At 42.1% G+C, this 22,851-nt stretch overlaps 1 protein-coding gene across 4 annotated transcripts in view; it reads right to left on the reverse strand.

Annotated features, from left to right (window-relative positions):
• The window catches only part of syt1a (synaptotagmin Ia), a 155,474-nt gene that overhangs the window by 4,118 nt on the left and 128,505 nt on the right, over positions 1–22,851 (reverse strand). For all 4 annotated transcript variants that reach the window (XM_069164800.1, XM_069164798.1, XM_069164799.1 and 1 more), the window contains 4 exons: positions 14,615–14,782; positions 12,699–12,866; positions 9,577–9,694; positions 1,277–1,410 (listed from right to left, as the gene is read on the reverse strand). In XM_069164800.1, the coding sequence (XP_069020901.1) occupies positions 1,277–1,410; positions 9,577–9,694; positions 12,699–12,866; positions 14,615–14,782 (588 nt within the window). The remainder of the gene's footprint in view (positions 1–1,276; positions 1,411–9,576; positions 9,695–12,698; positions 12,867–14,614; positions 14,783–22,851) is intronic.

Below are 22,851 nucleotides of genomic sequence, written 5' to 3' on the forward strand. Positions count from 1 at the left end.
CTAGTGTTACAAGACGGCCCAATTAAAAGCACGGTTTGTGAGTCCCACAAAATCCGCGCGACAATTAAAATCTTATCGATCAGTTACTCAAAAAGTCCCGAGGTCAAATTTAACTCGAATGCAACACTTCGCCTACGCTGATAAAAGCGATTAATTTGTAGCTTTCCACGAGCAGTCTGGATAATTTGTTGTAAATGTTAACAGGATGAGAAAAAAAAAGAAAAGATTCTGCCTGAGAAATCGATTCGTGAATTAAATTGTATCCCCTAAAACAGCAGACGGAGGTAATGTTGTGGGAGCAAGTGTGTGTAATTAAAAGTCACCACAGCTCCGAGCGTCTTCATTTAAAATCAGACTCCATACAGCCGGAGGCCTGAAGAGCTGTCAGTGACGATGAGGATGTTAACTTTTCATTAGTTTAACATTTACAACAACCTCTTTGGTAGTTGGTGTTTGACTGATTTATCGAATTAGGTCTTCAAAATACATTTAATGCTCCCGGGGCTTCCACGAGTGTTCAATAAGCCTTATCAATGATTACGATTCATTAAATGATCAACCCGGTTCTCAGTGAAGAGATACGAAATGTAAATGTAGTGTACATACTGGTACCAGCAGCATTAAATAAGGGTTTGATTTGGGATCTGTGGTGCTTAAATCAAATCTGAGGCTCGTGGTACCAAACCTGTGATTTGTGAGCTGTGACAGGTTTAATCAATTTGACTCAATTACTGTCTTGCCTGAGGAGATAATCATGTTTGTTGCTATTCCTTTTTGGCACAGTTTATGCTTTTTTTTTTTTTTTTTTTAAATTTGTTTTTATACTTCTCTTCATAACGTTCTGGAAAAAGATTCACGCTTTACTTCGCCTGTGTCTTAAATAGAAAGCTAAAGCATCACATACATGGTTAAATTCACCTACATGGTGATGTGCTATTTGTAGCATGTCTGACAATGATTATGGTAATCATTGTCAGACATGCTACAAATAGCTTTGAGATACAAGCTACAGGCGATAACAAAGTGCAGAGAATCACATCCACTGGGCAATTGGCTTGTCAAATTGCAAAACCGAGGCTGATTTACACTGAAGTGTTTTGATTATACTGTTAAGATGAAAAGCTTCTAAACCGATTATTTGGTAAATGAGCTCCCACTTATCAATTGCTTATATGCAACCAAATGTTAGCTGTTGCTCATTGTGGTACAATTTGTCCCGCGCCTTTCAGAAAAACAGGATTTTGAGAATGTTTTTTGTAAATGCATGAAAACGTACCTGGATTTGTTCAAACGGGACTTCAAAGCTAAAGGACTCGTTGTAGTAGGGGTTGAGGGTGTTCTTCTTGATTGTCGTCTTCTTCTTCTTCAGCCTCTTGCCGTTTTGCATCAGGTGGATCTTCACGTACGGATCTGCAAAGCGAAAAGGAAATGATTTTATGTGTCGTTTTGAAGATTCGTTCAGGTTCGTTTGGACACTCTGGAGCAGTCTCCAATCTCTTTTCCTCTAAAAGCGACTTTTTTTTTTCTTCCCAAAACGTTTAGGAACATTTATTCACATAGCTGAGCTCCACCCAAAGCAGCTGAATATGCTTTTCTTTTGTGAACAATAACACATTGATACTCAACGCGCACATTTTGTATCACAACAGTTTCAATTAAAAAAAAAACACATTCAAATTCAAAACGGCAAAGTTTCAGACCTTAAAACCAAAATAACGAGCTGAAAGACCCTGAAACACCTCGCAGAGATGCAGGAAAGTTGATAAATATGGAGTCGTTTCAATCATTTCAGAATACAAATATCATCCAGATTAAAGTAGATGATGGCCAGTAGTTACAAAACAACGGCCATCAGAGTAGCATGTGTTTACATCAGGCAGGTTAACCTTCCCCCTTCGAAAGCCTCATTGTCATCATGTCCGAACGCCATCTTGAGTGGCAGCCGAGTGGTCTGCTCGGGCCGTCCTCATCCAATCTCCGGCAATCAGCTGGAGTGTGCGTCTGAAAACAGCCCACCACCCATCACTCTGATTTGTGACGCCATGCCACTCCTCCTGATTTGTTTACATACTCCAAATGGTAATCAAAACCAAATTGGGGGGGGGGGAAGGCAGTTAGCATCTGTGGAAAACTAACAAGAAAGCAGGAAGCAATCACCTTTTCAGTTAATGAAATAAATACCATGGGTTTATTTCGCTTTAATTCACCCATTAAAAGGGACCAGGCTGTTAATCTGCACATTTACAAAGATCCTAATGAATCCAAAGACAAAGAGTGTTTCCTAATTTTTCCGTTTTACACACAATCCATTGATGCACTTGGTTGTTCTTTATTAATCTAAAAAGTGAGAAATGTAGAGTATTACAGTCAGTTCCATCTGACTTACACCATCACTCTGGTACATTATTTTATAGTTAAGTTTATAAAAGGCTTTTTTTTTTCTTCTTTTTTTTACATATGCTTGTGCATAAGCATCTAAACTCACTGAAGGCCACCGGGTCAAAACGCTGTTTGTTCTGTCGTCTGCACGGCTTCATACGGGAGATTTTCAGAGGCAAAAGGTTTTGTCCAATTTTGTTGACATTTGTCCTGTTTTAATGGTGTTGTTGTTGTTATTTCCTTCATTGTTGTGCTGCAGCATGCACACAAAGTTAATAAAGTTGGTTGTGTTTTATTTGCTTACATTATACCTCCTAACTGTTTTGTATCCATGTTTGGCATTCAGCCTGTTAGCAGGGGAACATGTTTCTTGTCCCACTTGAACGACTAGGAGGAGAGACATTGTTGTATTGAAGTGATATTCGATCTGGCGACAGGGTGTTTTATTTTGAAAATTTACCAGATTCTCGATGCTATTCATCTATCTGACTTCCTGCCCAGATCATCTGCTCTGTGCAGCTTGATGTGGCTTTCGAACTTCAGTTGCAGTTCCTAAAATGTCCAGTAGAGGCTGACTGGAAGACAAATCTTGACTGTATTGAGTAAACAGAGAAAACGTTCACCTTTTTCTTTTGAAACGAGAGGTGGGGAACTCTTTAAAAACAACAGAAACACTCATTACAAATGAATTAATATAAATACCACGTAAATGACACTTAATGATCTCTGATCTCAATCATGGAGACTACACAAGCTATCGGGACAAAATAATGAAAAGCACTTTGTGTCTTTCATCACTTAAGACAACACGCTGCTCAAGAGAGACAAAAACAAATAACCAGAATAATATCACAGATGCTAATGAGGCAGTCTCTCTTTCCTGAGGCTAAACAATATCCCCCCTCTAACTACTGAACCTCAGAGCCGTGCGTCGGCATGAACAAGCAGCTCTGAATCGGAGCTTATAATTAGTCATTGAAACACCACTTTCTCTGTTAATCTGGATTTATCTCCAGATCCCATAAAGTCTATGTAATGCTTTGGGATTTTTGATGTGTGGGCTGCTCTGTATAAAAAAAAAAAAAATCTCTTGTTTTTAGTTGTGGGATTTCTAGCAACAGCAAATAGTGAACAAGCGTCGCCCCTTTAATCTTTTATTAATTCATGAATATTTGGAGGATAAGGACCTGACTGCCGAGTGGCCGACTCGTCCGGGGCCGCCGGCATGAATATCGAGAGAAAACGGCGTCGGAGGGAGAAAAGCAGCAGAATAAATAAATGACAGATACATGAGTGAAAAGGTAACGGGTTCCTAATGGAGTGGGTGTCCATTATTACTCTCCTGCTGAGAAGAGCTGGAGTGCTGCGATGAGAAAAACAGCGAGGGAGGGCTGTGTGCGTGTGTTGATGCTCGGTGCAGGAAATGAATACATACAACACTTTCTAAATGACGAGCCTCACAAGCATATTTCAAACAGCAGTATAAGCTCTTTATTCACTGGTTGTATCAATCAAGTATGTGACTCACATTGAGAATATATATCATAAGGCTCTACGTTTGTTTATTACCCTCTTCTACAGATGATTCGGTGGTATTTCTGCTCCAAACTCCCACAAACCAGTTGGCAGTTCTGCCTCATTTACCCCTTTAGATTGAGTATTTTTTCCACTTATTTCAACCTTGAGTAGACAGACTTGTCTCTCGTTAGGTTCTCAGAGGTCTAAAGAAAGTCAAGGACAAATGCTGAAAAATGGCAAAGGGCCAAAGACGCTTTAATAAAACACATCAGTGAGATGTTAGATTCCTGAGTGGAAATTTCCACGCTGGCTGACTTCTCAATGTTTACAAGTAACTCATATTAACTGGAGAGAAGGGGTCTTAAATGTGCACTTGATGGCTATATTTCTGTATAAATGATATGGTATTTAAAGAATGGGGCCAATGGTGCGTTCAGCAACCGGGAAGTGGGAAATTGTTTACCATCCGTGTGGAAGAATCCGCCTCTTGACCCGAGAAGATCCCGCCATGAAAGAGGAACGTTTTTGAGAGCTTAGAGAAGCCAGTTGGACGTCACTCGACCTGACGGGCCGTTGTGGTTAAAGGTAATGTACTCGCTCCGTGCAAACAGGAGTTGAAAATGAGGTGAGATAGCCAGACTTGGTTTGCGAGCTGCATTACATTTCAAAAATAGCAGGACATCAAGAACAAGAAGAAACTTTGTGCATTTGTCAAATGTGAGAGTTTTCTTCCACACAGCAGGAAAATACTGCAGTCGGGTCTTGGAAAAAAATGTATAACCTGTAACTCCTCCGTGTTGGTTGTTGAAAAGTTACAAACTAAAGACTACACACATCTTTAAGTACGACTTCCATGCACACTGCCTTCACCCCGACAGTCACTGATCTGAGGACCGGTTTGTAATGCTATCTATCATTGCATACAAATGTGTGTATTAAAATAACGGTACTACGGCTGGTGACTTTTACACCGGTAACCGTGCCTGAATAAACACAATAGAACATCTGAATGGGATTATGCAAGATAACCCTTTCTCAGGCCGAGTAAAAAAAAGAAAACACACCTGTGGCGCCACATCACTGCCATCCAGATGCCCTTATCTTTCCAGCCAGCAGATGACAGTTTGGTATTATTGAGTTTTGGGAGGCTCGCCGTACCTCATATCCGGCCCCATTTTACCGTCTCATCCCAGACGGATGTAATCTCTCCCATTTTATGGATGAACGGCGGCGCTCGTGATGCGAGAGAGCGCTCCCCTCGCATATGTGTACAGCGCGGAAGCTCGTCTCTGCTATCCTGAGGGTTACTCATCTCAGTCCTGGATCCTGGCCCGCAGTTTTATGAGGCGATGCACTATCAGTAGTCCATACATTTCCCCCAGGAGGCTGGACGCAGGTTTGTGGATAAGAGCTGTGAGCCAGATCAGCTGCAGAATTAAGCAGAGCTACTAAAGCTGTCTAGTTTTAGAGTGGTTACTTACAGTTAGTGTTTCAAGCTGTGAGTAATTGCCAACTGGATTACTTTGGTGAGCCGATCAAAGCCGAAGCTACGCTGCTGAATTAATATAAATATAAAACACCAAACACAGAATTTCTTCCCCGTGGTCATGGAGTGTCGCCGCTGCAGGTGCCTGGCGGAGTTGTGCCAAATGAACACCAATGCGAGCAGGGTTAAATATAGCCCGGCTGTCATCTTAGCTTTCCTCCCATCATTTTGGATTTGCCATGCTGGGTGCACCCAGGGGTGACTGTCGGTTTAGTTTCACACACTGAGCTCATCGGTGAATCACACATATTCCACACAAACACAAAGCGTGTACAGTGAAACTTCTCTCTGAGGTTAAACCGCCTCCATCAGATCTGACAGAGATCTCGGTGATAGTATGTTCTCAGTCTTGTCCGCACAGTGAGAATCATGATCATCTACAAGCTTGGAAATGTCCCTGTAACTCATCTGTTTGTTATAATCTTTGGTTTTTCTATTGTTAAAGCTCTACTCTGACCCAAGAGCAGGACAAAATAAATTTAGCGTTCCGCCCTCCGGGTCTGTCCATCATCCTAACGACCCCTCGTGCCCACTCCCTTCACTAACTCACAGAAAAACCTCTCAGTCTGACCCGCCGGAGGAGCAAAACAAATAAACTCTCCAGCCGAGAGGCTTGATAGCGAGCCGGAGCGCCGGGTCGGGGCAGCGCAGCTTCATTACCGCTGACATGGCGCCTGTGTGCTTTGATAACCTCCCCCACTGTTGGCCATTACCTGGTTGTGTGCCGCCTCACAGCCCTCCGGGACGTCCTCAGAGGTACAAAGAGGGCGGGTCAAAGTGCCTCCTGCTGCCACTACCTCTGTAAACCTGCGTGTTGCTTTAAGGACACTTAGCCTTTGTGTCCGCCCCACTTTTGAGTCACCTTTAATGCGCACCATGTCCAGGGTTACGGCACAGTGGCCTGAAATACTGTAAAATGCTCCGTTGTAAACAGGTATTAAGATACATTTTAATAGAATTAACTAATTAATTTAAAGTTTAAATGAACGGTGAGTGTTATGGTAGTTTGGAGTGGTTTGGAGCAGGAAGTGACCATATTTGGACGATCTGGATGGGAACGAGCGGTGGATCTGACTACGCCCACCAATAGCCGTAACCTGACTGCACCACAGGCCTGTCAATCAAACAGACACGCCCCAACAACACGGCTTTTTGAAGCTTATTTTTCTAATTGATGACGAGATTATTTTCAGATGGATCACAAGAAAATACAGTCTACGGTTAATTGGTTGGTCATGGGTCTTTTTGCTCTGCCCTGGAGACACATGATGGAGGCAGATTTTTGGCCCGAATCCAGGCAATGTCGGGCCATTGCACAAAATTAAATGACACACCTGTTGAGGTTGAAAGAGTTGTTGACTCACTTTCTGGTCTAAAACTGGAGCGTTGCGATTCTTTGAAATGTAATTGCCTGCAACTCAACAAAGAAGATATTTATTGTAACTATACATTACCGGAGACGAGCAACTCGTCTGTAATGAGGCTGGGATTATTTTCAGACGACAGCTAAAGAACAGGTTGCATCACCGCAGTTAAGTAGCAGCGATCCAAAAAGTCAACTGTACTTCCAGAAGCACTATTTCAAAAACTTGTATTTTGAAAGACACAAAGCATGAGGGCAGATTTGGGGGGTGTTTCATGAGGCGCAAATCAAAAGAATTATTTCTGATTATACATTGGTTAATGATAATTCCCACATCTTCCACTGTGAGCCATAATTAGGCATGGTAAACAGGATGACAATAGAGGAGAAGGCTGATCCCAGGCCATCAATTACTTGTCCTCCTCCTTAAGCTCTGGCTGAGCCACCCTGTGGATGGAGGCTAATTATTGTTATTAGAGACCTGCCCATTATTTCATCCATCTGCTACAAATTTAAATCCGTTCTCCGAGCAGAGAAGCAGTCACTATTAACAACAACAAAAAAATCAAAAGTTAAACGCTATTTTAGAGTATATTCTGGTTTCATGTAATTCGAAAACATGCACTGTGCTATTACTGCATTCTAAAAGTTCACCGTGAAACTCACAGACGAGTGGACACGAATGAAACACGCACCAATTAAATGTGACATACAGTATGCGGTCTGTCTGGCTCCCCTGCCACTTCCCTCCTCTGGAAGAGAAACTTGGCCCTCAAAGTGAACAAATTCACACATTTTTCAAACTGGCTGGATGATGCGGTTGACAACTCAAAATGTTGACAATCCCACGATGCAAATGGGCACAGGTGAGAGCTAATACCAGAACCATAAAATGGCAGCGGGGGACGTTTTTTTTTTTTTTTTTTTTTTTCAGGCCAAATGGCTGCTCGTACTGTTCTGGTAGATGAAAGGGAGCTCTGAGCTTTTAATGTGCACTGTGTTACTGTACTGCAGGTTGTTTGGGCTTATATGGAGAGACTGGGCTGTCAAGCAGAAAGCAAGTGGACCCAGGTGTATGGTAATTGAAGCTGAGAGAGTCGAGGCGGGAGGGAAGTACACGACGGGGATTTTAAAATGAAACCACTGAAGGAAGTCAGAGGAGAATCAGGGGGAGGAGGTGAAGGTGCATCTTTTGCATTTGTGGTTTTTACAGTCTGTGACGGCCAAAGATGTATATAAAAGAAGTCGGAAAAATAAGGCCAATGCGGAAGTGCCTTAAACTGCAATACCACCGAGTGCCACTAGGGGCTGGCTCCACAGACTGCCATTAAAACTAAAGTCACTCCTCCTTATTAGTTTTCTGGTGGTCAATCTGATAATAACCCCAGCATTAATTAGAAAATAAGCCTCAAAAAGTTTAGTTTTAGGGGCGTGTCTGTTTGATTGACAGGCCTGTAGTGCAGTCAGATCTCCGCTACAGGTGGGCGGTACACAGGTTTCCAATCAGATCGAGTTAGATCCATCAGTCGCTCCTCCTTAGATCGTCCAAATATGGTCACTTCTGACTCCAAACCACTCCGAGCTAAAATCTGAACTCGAGGTTCACAAACCAACGGGTGACGTCACTATTGGTTGCCGCTTGGTGACGGCTAATAAGATCAAAAACTAGATAGTGACTGGCCCAGAATGATAAAAACTATCTAATTTATTTCTATTTTGTTTTGTGAAATTGATTAAAGTTACACTGAGGGACAAATAGAAACCTTTATCTATTATGCCAGTGCAATATTTAGTGATGAATAACAAAACTGCAAGTTACACAAAGGGAACTAATAAATTCAGACTGTTTTAAAGCCTATCTGGTAGTGTAAGGATGTGAATTAATAAAATATACAAAAAAAAAAATTCTCTTTACTTCTTGAATCAAGTTAAATCATAAATAAAAACTATTCATGGGATTTTATTTTTAAAGCATTTCTGTAAGTATTCTGACTCTCAATGCCTTAAACCTCTGTACAGGACTTAATGTTTGTATTTGAAGTTGTAATCTGCACACAGCTGCTCTGCCCGCAATGCTAATTTAGCCTCAAAGGAAATATACAGATTCTTTTGTTTCCACTTCATAGTAAGACATTAAAACTTGACTGTGAGAGGAAACAAGGAATAAGTGTCTAACTACTATTCCACAGTCGATTCGAGTCGCGTCCTGGGAGCGTGTTAGAGATCGATCGTGAATTTCTAAATGACACATCTGCCCCTCTGAGGCTTATAGAAGCAGACGGACCGACTGCGTGTTGTTTGTGTATCTTCCAGTAACGAACCCGTGTGTGTGCAACTCATTCGGTTACCATGACACCAGATCCACTATTCAGACTCGACTGGACTGCGATAAATGTCATGTATTGATCTTAATCCCACGTGAGAGTTGTGTTGGAGCTACAGTAGACCGCAGCAGGAGCACGTTTCACTCTTTCTAGTCGATCTACTCTATTCTCAACCTGTTGTCTTAATTGTGTGTGTCTTTTTCACACGAGTACATCTACAAAGGTGAAACTTTTTTTCGAATCGAAAATTCTCACAAAAAAAAAAAAAAAAAAATCGAATCATGACCAGTTATGTGTTTATGTGGTTGTTAAAGAGAGAAAAGAAACCGTGGCAGTGCCGCGGGAGAAGCAAAGTGAGAGCTGCAGTGCATGTATAATTACAGACAAAGGCCCCATCAGTGGAAAAGTCAGTGGGCACACAGTCACACGCTCTCGATTCTCCTCACCTGACAAGCCTCCCACATCCATTTTCTTCAGGTTTTTGGCCTCCAGGACGACCACGGTCAGCTTGCCGGCGGTGGGAACGTACCGCAGGGAGAAGCAGATGTCGCCCAGCTTCTCTTGCTGTCGGAGAGACGTTGCGAGAGGTGGGAACAGAAAACAAGTCAATTTTCCAACATATCAGCATTTCATTATGTTTGTAGTTAATTTTGTGCCATTAATCATCTTTCTGTTGAATTTCGGAGCAAAACTCTTCGAAACCTGTTTGTTGCGGAGGTGAAAACAGTTTTTAACAGCGACTACTGAACACAAATTTACTGCATCGCTTCCTTTAAAGCAGATGCTCAGCGAGCGTTTTACGTGTGGGGATGAAACAGCTCGTAAATCCCCCTCCGAAACACGGTGGAAATTGTTCAGTCGGCCGAGCGTGGGGCTCTAGTTTGCCTTTTTCAACACGGCAGATGTGTTTGTGTTTGTTTGGTGCTGCTCCCCAAAAGCAGAAAGAACAGATGTTCAGAGTGTCTGCACAAAAAAAACAAAAAACAAAATCTAATGGTAGTAAAGGTTAATGCACAGGACACTGACAGGAGGTCATGGATCTGTTTACAGTAATTTATAGTTTGAATGCATGAGAGAGCTGACAGAGATGCACAAAGATGCTTTAAGTGATGTAATTGCTTTAAGTGCATACATTTGCATGCATGGTGCTCTCTAACGACAAGGACTGTAACACAAACAATACTGCATGGATGGAAACATTTCCATTAATGATTAAAAATGAAATAAATGAACGTTGCTAAAGTGCACTTGAATTAATGTGATTTGATTTTCTGGTCATTCAGACTAAAATCCTACAGAAGAGATCAATTAAAGTGCAGAAGACGTCAAAATCTCCTGTAAATATGGACGCTGGTGATAAGAAGCGTTTTTATTTACAGCACAACAACTGCGCAGAACATATGGGCATCACAATAAGGATGAATGAGACGGATGGACACCCATTTTTTTTTATTTTATTTTGGAGACAAATTTGCATGCACCAATATTTTCAACTGTACTGTGCATTAAAAACAGCCGACTGATCAAGACAAGCTGTTAGCAATGTTAGTCATCATGTGAGCCAGCTGTCTGCACTTCTGCTGCACAAATGGACAAATCATTTCAAAACAGAGAAACACACAAAGAGAACGAGGACAAAAACACTCGAGTAAATATAGAAACTCGGGCGCAGTGTTACGAAAGCTCCCGAGTCAGAGCCAATCAGATGTACGACATGTCCCTCTCCGTTTTCAATCTTCTGTGGTTTTGGTCTCTTGTTTTGGTTTGCATGTGTCTAATATCGGCCCCCACTTGTTTTGTCACTCATCACTTTTCTCGGCGAAGTGCTGCAATCACTTCAACGGGTTCACGCAAATCACCGTTACAACGCGACTCTCATCATCATACGCTGACGAGAGAGCGACTCGTGTTCCTTATCAGCACGAGACGCACACGCTGTAATAACTCCCTGTTGGGTCGCACCTGCTTCGAGTGTGGACATTTTTTAGAGGAGGTTACAAATCAAAGGGAACAACAACAAAGAAACTGATCTGAATTATTGACCTTTGGCTTGTTCCAGGAGTCTGTCATCAACTTCCAATCAGGGTCTATTTCATATTGTAGAATCAGGAAAATAGAGTATTATGTACACCTTCACCCATTTCATTTGTGTTCAACCATCCCGACTTGTAGCTGCTTCAAAAAAAGAAAGTCTCGGCTTGATGACGAGGGTCTGGTTTTAAATCGCCTCCGTCCCCTGGAGGCTCGCAAAAACAGGGACACGCAGTTCATTACGCACGTGAGGGCCGATCAGTGACCGAGCTCCTTAATACGTCCCGTGAGCTGTAAAAATGCCAACCGCTGCTTCCTCGACTTAAAGGGCAATTTCACATCTTTGCTGCTTCATGTTTGACCTTGAGAGTTGACCTTGAGGTGGAGCGTTCATCGTTTTTCACCTGAAAGCAATTCCCTCCTCTGGACGATTATATAACATAAGCAATGGTACTTTATATATTATTAAAATTTTTCCATCTTTTCCGGCTTTTTAGCCTTCAAAACAGATCTACTCAAGGCCAGACAGTAATTTTTTGTATATTTTAATATAGTGAGAATCCTGAAGGTTTGTTTCCCCGGAAAATAGAAAGAGTCGTAAAGTAAAAGATGTCCTGAGGGAAAAAGACGTATTTTTGAGGTGTCCTGGTGGTCGTGGACCTTTAGGGAGTTGATCCGAACATCTCTGGTTCAAGTCTGACTGGAGACCTTTTTTCTGGACTTCACACAGTCTGTTGACTGTTGATGCTCTAAAAATCACGTCAATCAATGTCATTAATCAGTCATTTAAAATGCCCACTGTCAGCATTTAGTTGCCTGATTGCAGAAGGAATAAAAGACAAAAGATATACACCTACCAACTCCTCTAAAGTTCACTCAGTATATGTTCTTGTTTGTTCATTCTGCTGCGACTACTCCGTCTCTCTGAAAGAAATCAACTGAGTTTATTTACTAAAATGTGGACTTGCTCTCCGCTGAGTGTGAGAAATGCAAAGCGTCGCTCCGGTGTCTCGAACCTGCCGTCAAATTATCAAGTGCAGCCGTGCGACGAAACTCTGAGGAAGTCTATACTGATGCCCTTCAACCAGAACCACTGCCGCAACCTCTCTACGGCATCACAATTAACCTTTAAATCAAGCCGCCGTAATGCTAAAAATAAGGTTGGCAACATGTGCTATATGCCATGACATTTACCATGAAAATTGAATCCCCTGAACTGGTGCCTGGAAAGTCACACTTGTATTAATTGAAGGGGAAGTGCGGACATATGATTAAGTGGCATTTCCAGGGGAGATGGATTACTTTAACCGCAGCACTGCGTTTGTGGTTCAAGAACAAAGGGCTCGCTGAACACAGTAAAAAGAACGACCGGGCCGTCACTCAAACAATAAAAATAACCTTATTATTGAAACTGCAGCTACTAGATGCACAAATCTGTGCCGCGCTGTGAGACAGGTGTCGGAAAAGGGATTTGAAACCGATTCATTTTGTAAGGAGTGATTGAGCTGTCGGCCCACACAGGTTTCGTGAGTCTCACCTCCTCCTTCTCGGCGCTCTGCAGATCCCGCCACTCCTCTGTTATGTGGCTGAAGTCCACCTTGTTCATGGGCACCTTGATGTCGCCGATGGCGTCGTGCTTGGAGAAGCGGTCAAAGTCGTACACCGTCATTATGAGCGTCTTCCCGCCGAGCTCTACGTAAGGGACCTGAAGACGAAAGAGGTTCCTCAATTAGAGGCAGAACGTGCTCAGCTCACCCAAGAACACCAAAATCCCAAGTAGATTTCAACCCGTTTGAACAACGGCAGATGTACAAGACAAACATTTTGTGTGTAATACAAGCCATGAAAACAAGCCAACAGTTCTTAGCAGACGTCCACTTTTCTTTGCTTTTCACCTGTAAGTTTATTAAAATCGTCTCTTTCCCAGAGTTCGGTTCAGAGACAACAACAACTATCAAGACATCTGTATCAAGGCTAATCTTTAGCTAAGTATGTCGTCATGAACTTATTTTTAAGCAGGCATGATATTCTCATGATATTATTGAGCTTTTAACCACTCAATGGAAATATACAAGGCCTGATCAAAACGTTCTGTGAACAGACCGCTGCACAGTAAAAGGTTATGTAGCCTGATCGTGTTACACGTATTTTTGTGACCGCTGGTTTGTGCACATTTGTGATGTCACTGTGGACTTTAAACCTGAGCAGAGATTGCACATGAAATTTGGTCAAACTCAGAAGCAACCAGCTGGGTTTTCTTTGACATTTGTTTGGTTGTGCCACTGTCAATTTGTTGCTGCACAAGGGGACACCTTTGACGGCCAAGATGTAAATCAGGCACGATGTTTAGATGTTATGGGCGCCGTGTGAACTTTTTCATTGGACATCGTAGTAGAAATTTTCTAACTCTATGAGCTGAGAAAACCAAACTAACGTTAAAACCTCTCTACGAACTGCACGTTTTTTAATTCTGGAAAAAAAAAAAAAAAAAAGGCCACGTTTTAAATTGAGTTACCAATTTATTAGGAACACTTGTAATGTAAAACCGTCCAGGACTGTAAAAATAACCAGAATGTTGTCGAGTTGTCAAAGTCAGTGTTGCAAAAGTTGACTTCAATTTGATATTAATCAGTCCTCGACTCCTTGTGCTACATCTATTCTGAAGTTAATCACACGTCAAGCGGAGGCCGACAGTTGACTCTGCTTTAAAATCCGTCACCTCCATCCCACCTCGTCGTCTCACACACTTCAGCTCCTTATTTGCCTCCAATCTTGAGACCAAAGTTCGAAAATTTAAATAACTTCTCGCGACACAAAAAAAAGGAGAGTGAAGGTGCGATAACGCTTCCTGGTTTGTCCTTGACGTTATCTCACAAAAACATCTCTTCTTCTTGACCGTGCTTATAATCACGCGTCCTGATTTTCTTCTTTTCTTTCTTTTTCTTCCCAGGATGCATCACAGATTTGGAATTATAAAAAAGACACACAAATAAATCTTGCATCGAGGTGGATATCGTGTCACATTATGCTGAAGTTACAGCGAACACCTGTGCTCTCCACTGCTGGGTGAATAACAAAACTTTCCCCACTGCTGAGCAACAGCCATCCATTATGGCCAAGGCAAGGCCAGGGTGTAGCGGTGCATCTGCCTGTGTTAATCTCAATCACACTGAGCCTCCGTTTGTGTGTGTGTGTGTGTGTGTGTGTGTGTGTGTGTGTGTGTGTGTGTGTTTGTGTGTTTGTGTGTAACTGTGTGTGTGTGAGAGATATTCTGTCTGGAGCTTGTTAATGTGCCAGCTGGTTGCTGTCTCCACACCTTCCAAGTTTTCAAGGCTGCATGCAAATCAGATTGTCAGTGGAAGCAAAAGATCTCCAGCTACACGCAGATAAAAAACAATCAGCTGTAATGTTCAGCGGATGGAGATGAAATGTAGCATTTAACGTGAGGAGTACCTTGAAGGTGAACTGCTCGTTGAAGGTAGGGTTGAGGGTCTTCCGGTGGACCTTGGTCTCAAACTTCTTCTTCTTGTCAGGCAGCAGGTAGACCTTTACGTACGGGTCGGATGTGCCGCCCATGTCCATGGCGGGCAGCTCCGCCGCCTGAATGATCCCCACGATGAGCTGAGAGCGGGAAGAGGAAGGGTCGAAGAGTGAGAGAAGGCGTCCGTAGAGCCACATTATCACAACATCCACTGTCATCCCACCAAAATCCTGACACAGAAACCATTACTGGTGCTGTGTTCTCAGCACGTGAACACATCGCCCGCCAAAATATCTGCAGCTTGAATTATTCTACCCAGAAATTAATGTGTTTATGTGCGCTCTGTTGAACAGACTCAAGAAACACACTGATTCTTCTGTCCAGCAGCGGTAGTGAAAAAGAAACACTTCAGTGTGGTTGTTCAGGAACAGCTGCAGGTTCCTCAGACGCCTTAATTTGGAAATTCTGAACTTCGGTGGCACCGCCCTCTTTCCTCTATGGAGGAAGCCAATTCACATGCTGAGGTTATTTCTGGTCAGTCCAGAAACAACAGCGTGCGATTTGAAACAAAACTACCCTGTCAAAATTCAAGTACTACACAAGTAAGAGTCCTAACGTGCAAGATAACTATTTGTAAGAGTACTAAGGGAAGTACGTAATTTGAAACAGCAGAAATACGTCTTCAGAACTAAAAGAACATTCGATTTTTCAGCCTCATCTTATCTTTTAATATCACTTGCAATCATTCCTCCCTAACGGTGTCGTAAAGATGACTCAGCGTCATTTCCTCTGTGATATGGCTCCAGTGTTAGAAGGTCGTGAGAAGGTGGCAGCTGCTGAAGAGTTTATAAAGGTCATGACGTGTCAGACTGGGAATGAGGCAAATGTTTTTCTTCACATAGGGCTGATAATTGATAACCACGATGGGGTTCCCAGGAGGCTGATTGACCTGCCAGTCAGAGCCTCCACTCTACGGCCTCTCAGGAGGTCCAGCCAGTCAGTCAATCAACTTCCTATCAGACAGCCATCAAGCGGCAATCTGGAGCCCAACCAGGGCACTCAGCCATGGAGCTCAGCAGCTGTCAGCAGCTGCAGCGGTTTACTGTGTGGAGCTTCGAGTGGTACATAAACATGAGGGGAACAATGACCTCCGGTTGGTAATCAACATAAGGAACGTAACCACCGATAGGAAAGGAAATCACTTTTACTGACAAAAGACTATGGATTTCGTAACATGTTTTTGTATATACATGTCTTCTCAGAGTTACATCCATATAAGTGGAGCCAGAGGAACACAGTTTTTATGCATTTAGATAATCCAAAAAAAGCACGTGGTCCAACTAGATGTTGGTTTGAAAGTTCATTATTTGCTTTGTAATTAGAGTTGGGAAGTGGGAGGAGCTAATTCGGACGCATTTGCCTAATTTTTTCCAATAGAAAATAAGCCGCGAGTGTCAGATGGAGGACTTCTACAATCTGGATCAGTTTGATACTTTCTCACGTGCAATCAGCCACCGTTCTTTAATAAAAAGTCAAATTTACAAGTTTGTGTACAAAAACCTTTCAGGGGCTACGACTTCCAACGTGGGTTTCGGTATAAAACATCCAATCATCACTCTTAAAATGTTACCGTTAGCGGTGGCTGAGAGTTAACGATGATGGTGATGAGAGAACTAAAGAAGCATCAACATTCTTAATCAGCTCATGTTTAAGGTTTGGTAGAATTAGCAGTTGTGGCCCCACATTTTTTTTTTTTTTTTAACAACTGATGAAATAATTGAACAATTTTGAATTTTACACTGCTCTGATTTGCGGCTCTGAATGTCTTCTTCTCCATGGAAACGATGGAAATTGTTGCAGAGTATCAGGTTGTTGTGGTATTTAAATCTGTCTGCTGAGCCAAATTAACGTACAAAACAGAACAAAATGTATAAGTTAAAATGAATGCTGGTAAAAAAAAATTAACGTTCTGTGCGTCACTACTCTACAGCAGCCTGAAAACCAACTCAACTCAAAGTTTCTGACCTTTCAGCGTTCATGCTCTGATACAGACGTTAACACACACTTTAGCTTTGAAGACTGCGTCTGCTTGACTCCACACATTAATGTGTAACTTGACTAATGAGATTATTTCTGCCCTCAGAGCAGCTCTTACCCGCGGAACTGTTTACACATTTAAAAGTCCAATGAGCTAAAAGACCTTGTTTGTACAAAATATGCCACACACGGTTATTTTCGCTTTATCTATGTTAGATTAGCGAGTTTATCTCCGGGTATAAACAACCAGCAGATGTTCAATGCTGCCAATAAAACATGGAGAATATTTCTCTTGTTACATCAGTGTTATATCAACGTACATATCTGCATCGGATGGTGGTGGGATTTCAGTAGGTTAAAAGTCATCGTTGGATGATGTAATGGTGATTTACAGGGTCGAATACACACACGTGTGCTCACAAACATCCAGTGGTGGAAAGTAAATAAGTACATTTACTCAAGTATTGTACTTAAGTACTTTTTAGAAGTACTTTACTTGAGTATTCCCATTTAATTCTACTTTATATTTCCCCTCCACGACATTTCATTGGGAAATCAAATTCAAAATGATATATTTTTCATAAAACAACAACATTTCTCAATTTCAACATTTGATATGTTGTCTTTGGTCTATTTTCAATGAAATATGGGATTACATGATTTGCAAATCATCGCATTTCTATTTTTATTTATGTTGTACACAGCGTCCCAACTCCACTACATTTATCTGATTTGTCAGATCAATATTTTATCCCTAAAATATACAATCAGTTGATATATATGCATTATTATACATAGATTATACATCATGCATTAGGCATCATGTGTTGAAATTACATTACATTAAAACACTGCTCATGTGTAAATGTCAATGACGTAATATTCCAGAAATGTACATATTATAAATATAACACTCTAAACTGAGCTATTTTTCATAAAGAGTAATTTTACTTCTGATACTTTAGGTACATTTTGCTGACAGAACTTTTACTTCTTAAGTAGGATTTTGAATACAGGACTTCTACTTGTAATGGAGTATTTTTTTTCATCGTAGTATTTTTACTTCAGTGAAAGATCTGAGTCCCCCTTCCACCACTTCAAACATCACACAAGACAACAGTGAACACAAGACAAATGCATCATGGGCTAAACGGGACATCTTTGATTCATTGACTGCTCACCAAGTATTGCACAACATTTCACAAGGCATGACTGAAACCGCATCAGATCGCTTTGACGTGTCCTACCTATGCTGCATGTAGCTCATCGGGACCACTCGGTTGTAAAACAGTGACATACCTCAGAAGGCATATTAAAGATGTACAATTACTCTACCTGTCATTTACCTTAACCTAAACGGAAGCGCGTTGCGCGCCGCGGTGCTGCAAAGCGCCACTTGGATTTTAAAGTGGAGCGGTTGATGCTCGCGTGCCGTCCCCCTGATTTCCATCCCATCCGTCAGCGCAGTCAGTGGGAGACACGGCATGTCACATCGTCTCCACTGGGAGAGGCAGTGACGCCTGAGAGAAGACGAGAGCGGGACGTGGCTGGAGTTGTTGATGTGCCGTTTGCTGCGTCAGCTAATAGTTTGTTTTCTGAGTCTGTACGTGAACACGGCACGGACTGCATAAAGCTTCTCCCAAAACTTATTGAAAAAAAATAAAGAAGCCCCACAGGTCCATTCAATAGTAAAATTATGTGTTGACTGTTATTTTTTTTTCACTAATTTAATTGTGAGTTTACCTAACTTTTACAAATCCAATTTTTTTCATAATTATTTTCTCCAAAAATGAAAGTGAAAACCTACAGATACGTTAAGTGAGTGATTTGGTTCCCTGTCAATTCTCCAGCTGCAATCATTTTGTTTTAACCGTTTATTTCTTGTGCACTGCAAACACTGCACTGTAAGCAATGAGCTGAAACTAGTTATTATCATGATTATGACGATCATTATTTTGTCTATAAAAGATGTTTATAGATGGCAAAATTACTTGTTTTGTTCCATCAACACACCAAAACCCAAATACAATAAAGGTATCACGATAAAACAAATTTGTAATAAATCCCCACATTAGAGAAGCTGTAGCTCTGTGATGACTTAAATGGTCAACAGTCAAGAATTGTTAGCATTTTTTGTTCTTGCACAAGTTATAACTCCTCTTTCTGACTAACCATCACAGCTTTGAGAGTAAAAACAACAGCGGCTGAGAGTGTTTGCCCATCTGTGTGTGTTGTTCTGTTTAACTAAGGACTCGTGTTGTCTCACAGCGGAGGGCTGCTGGTATTAAACCCCTCTTTGTTTGTGTGTTACTCTTCAGTCCAGTGAGCAGCCCGCTGACCAAAGAAGGGTGATTCAGTCCCTGATTCAGTCCTTCTGCGTGTTGGGCTCTATTTTAACGATCTCGGCGCACGGTCTGCATTAACTGCACGTTCAAATCCACTTTCACTATTTAAACAGCGGATAATCTGAGTGCAAAATGAGGCGCGCAGTTCAAAGGGAATGTACTTAGCCTCCTAATTAAACTTAGATGTATTTTGGTTGAGACATGAAACAAACTAATCACAGTCTCATCTCCTGTTCACTGCAAAAGACACGTGAGCGGATTTCTTTTATTACGGCCGATTTGCCAAAGAGAAAGCTTCTCTGCAGATCAAATGTTCGGCTTGTGTTCGGATTGATGACAATAATAATCCTTCGCATTGTAAATCCTTTCATCTTTAATCTTTTGCATGTTTGTGAACTGCTGCAGGTTCCTGTGTGTGTGTAGGACAGGTGCAAGCAAGGTGCTCGCCTCCCACTGTCTTGCCCAAGGACACTCTAGTATGTGGACTGGAGGAGGTGGGTGTTGAACGACCAACCCTCTCCCAGCCGAGCCACAGCTGCACCAACAGAGCCAACGATGCACCTGAACGCATCTCATTTAAACATGCACATGGACGCTCAGACGGGCTCAAGTACATTTGGACGGGAAAAATTAAACTGCATCGGTCTGAAACTAAACATTTGCGTTGACCTCGGTGAAACTTTGTGAAGGTTGTACTAGAGAGCTCCCTTTATCCCAGTGCATTACACACACACACACACACACACACACACGCACACACACACACGCACGCACACGCACACACCTAATAAGGACCGGCCTGCCTCAATAACAGCTCTCTCCCTGACTAGTATTTATTAATTTGGCTTTGGGTGTTATTTTAGAAATGAACTATCAAAAGGGGAAATTCTGAAATAAATAATAATAAAAAAAGAAAAAGAAATGGAATAAATGTTTTGAATTTCATCCCTTCTTAATAACGGGTTTAAAATTCAAATAATCTGACTGGCCACAATACAATCCGCCTGCTCTTGACCTGTGAAAAGAGCAATGAATATGGTAATGATGTTGAAAGTAGGAATGACATTATAATTCTCCTCCTGCTGCGCCGAGAGGGCCTCTTTGTGCTTCATTTGCTGATGTAGCCGCGTCGCCGCTCCCCGAAACGATTTGGATCTTTTACAAAAACCTTTTTCGTCTCATTAGTGTACAAACCCAGGATCATCAACACCGGGGGCAGCGGCCATTTGTGGTGGTTAACAGATAGAAACAAAGCAGAGACTTTTCAGCCACGAGGATCTGACATTAACCTGAAAGTCTTTTCCCACTCAGCCTGATCTCTTCGCACACAGACACACCAGCGTTTCCCTCTTTCATCCTGGCAGGGTGGAACATTTACCGACAGAGTTGGAGGCAATCGTGGTGGAAGAAGTCTCTCTTTTGAAACACATACCATTAATTAGCTCGTAGCGCTCACAGCAGGATTTTAAAGGGGAAGCATATTTTATAATATTCGAAACAAATTGGTACGAGTCTGTGAAGCTCACTGGTGGCATTTTGTTTATCGCTACTGAACAAGGTCACTTGGAGTTCATAAACATGGCAACGGCATCATCCACGATGCAGCTCAATGACTGGCTGGCAGTACTGAGGGCCCTCCTCCCTTTACCTGCGACTTGTCATATCTAAAGCTCCAGCAGGATATAAATCCGATTCAGACTTCTGAATTAGAAGCTGAATATCATTAGCTTTTTCTCAACCCTGTCACCACGCAGGCACTTTGTATGCAGGCCGCCCACAAAGGAAGCCGGCAACATCAGGAGAGACACAACCCACCCGGGCCACTCTCTGTTTGTCTCCTCTACCATCAGGGAAAAGATACCGAGCTGTAAAAAACCTGGACCAACAGACTGAGGAACAACTTCTGTAACAGCTGTAACCTCCATGCCTCCCCCCCCCCCCCCCCCCCCAAACCTCGAACTGATTTTGCATCACAAACCACTGCTGCCTTTTATCCATTTATTGTCCTACTGCACTTTATTGCTGACTGTCCCCGTCACATCATGTTCTTTTGTTTTTTTTTATCGGTTTATACCCAGTATTTTGTCTAGTTTTTATTTATTTTGCTGTTACAGGTCTCTGGGAGGACCAACCTCAGTTTTATTATATGGGTTACATGACAAATAAAGTGTCTTAAGACACAAGATGTCGATCTTCGTGTCCGGTAAAGGTCGACATCTGCAAAACCCCGCAGATAACATTCAATGACATTTTTTACGCATCAATACTTCATTTAGTTCTACATCCAAAAACAGGCAAACATAAGTTAGGGAAGGTTTGTAGTTATGAGAAATAACCAGTAACTCTTGCTTAAAGCTACAGAAAGTATTGGTCTTTGATGGGATGCAAAATTAAATTAAAAAAATTAGTCAAACTTCTAAATACCCGTCTACATAAAGGGCGCAGTGAGAGACTAGCGGAATCAGAATACCTAAAAGTGTTTGCTGAATTGTCAAATATGGTCTGAAACACCCTCCAAATGTTTTCTATGTCGGACCTTGAAGTGCTGCATCCCAACGTGTTTTTCTGTCCAAACCAAGAACCGTGCAACAATTGGCTAAATTTAATGAGGTTGAGAAAGTGTGTGATCGTAGTCGGGCTTTCAAATTCCAGTTTTTTTTTTTATTTCATTCTTTGCAACTTCTGCCACTCTTCATGTGCACAAACTGTTGCTCCAATTTAAAGGATTTGAGTCTCTGCGACGGTCGGTGTGTCCGGTCGGAGAAGCAAAACACTTTTTGCCTTTTCCGTGTGGTCGGGCAACAAATTGAGTGGTTGGCTTTCGAGTGTAATCCGGCTTTACTCTGATATCTGGGGGACACTCGGCCGGCTCTTCCAAAAGTGACACTGCACTGAGGAAAAGTTTGAACTGCATGAAAAACTGAATTTCATCTGCTCTGCAAATTACCATCTTCACGCTTCAACTATACAGACTGGACACCTTGTCGTTTCCTCTTTAAGAGCAGCCGTCTACTATAATAATAATGGAAATTTCACACACGGTCATTTACCCAATCACCTGAGCCTGTTCTCCTTGAGCAGTTCTAGGGTGCTCACACTGATTGCGTGCACCTCAAAGCCTGAGGATTAAAAAAAAAAACACTTCCTGGAGACCGGTGCGGTTCTGAACTGTGAGCTGAAAGTGGATCGGATGAGTCTTTCGCTCTTCCTGTTGTGAGCCTCTTTAACTCTGGGGCGGCGGCGGGGCCGATCGTCTTTTCCTCTGGGGTCACCGTCGCAAAACGAGAAAACTGTCATCCATCCATTACACTTCCGCTCCACTGTGGAGCTTATTACCTGCGCAATCAGGAACCTCATAGAGACCTGTCATCGCCTCCAACTACATGACAGATCAACTCTGTGAAATGTAATATCGTCTGTATAATATTTTTTTTTTTAGGAAATGACTTCTCTAAAAGTAATAAAGGTCTGCTTGACTGAACTCTAATAGCGTCTGCGCCTTGTAATTTTATTAGCGCCACTATTGATTGATTGTAATCTGTAAATTGATGAATATTTCACAGGTTAAACACAAAAAACATGTTGATTATGGACCAGTGAAAATGACACGAGGGTTTTTTTTTATTCTGGTGTAGAGTTTTGTTGTTTGGAGCTGCATCTCTGCCAGAGTGTATAAAAGCACAGAGTGCTACTGTCTAATCTCAGGCTGTCAATTCTGTTTATAATGCCGAGTTAGCGAGCCCAGAGAGGGACAGTGTGATCATGCATCGCGTCTATTATCTGTCACACAACATCTGGCGGCAGGAAGTTGATGTGCTTCCTTTTTA

Source organism: Embiotoca jacksoni, unplaced genomic scaffold (assembly GCF_022577435.1).
Source record: "Embiotoca jacksoni isolate LCO1_2020_lvr unplaced genomic scaffold, fEmbJac1.0.p SCAF_32, whole genome shotgun sequence".
Classification (NCBI taxonomy): Eukaryota; Metazoa; Chordata; class Actinopteri; family Embiotocidae; genus Embiotoca; species Embiotoca jacksoni.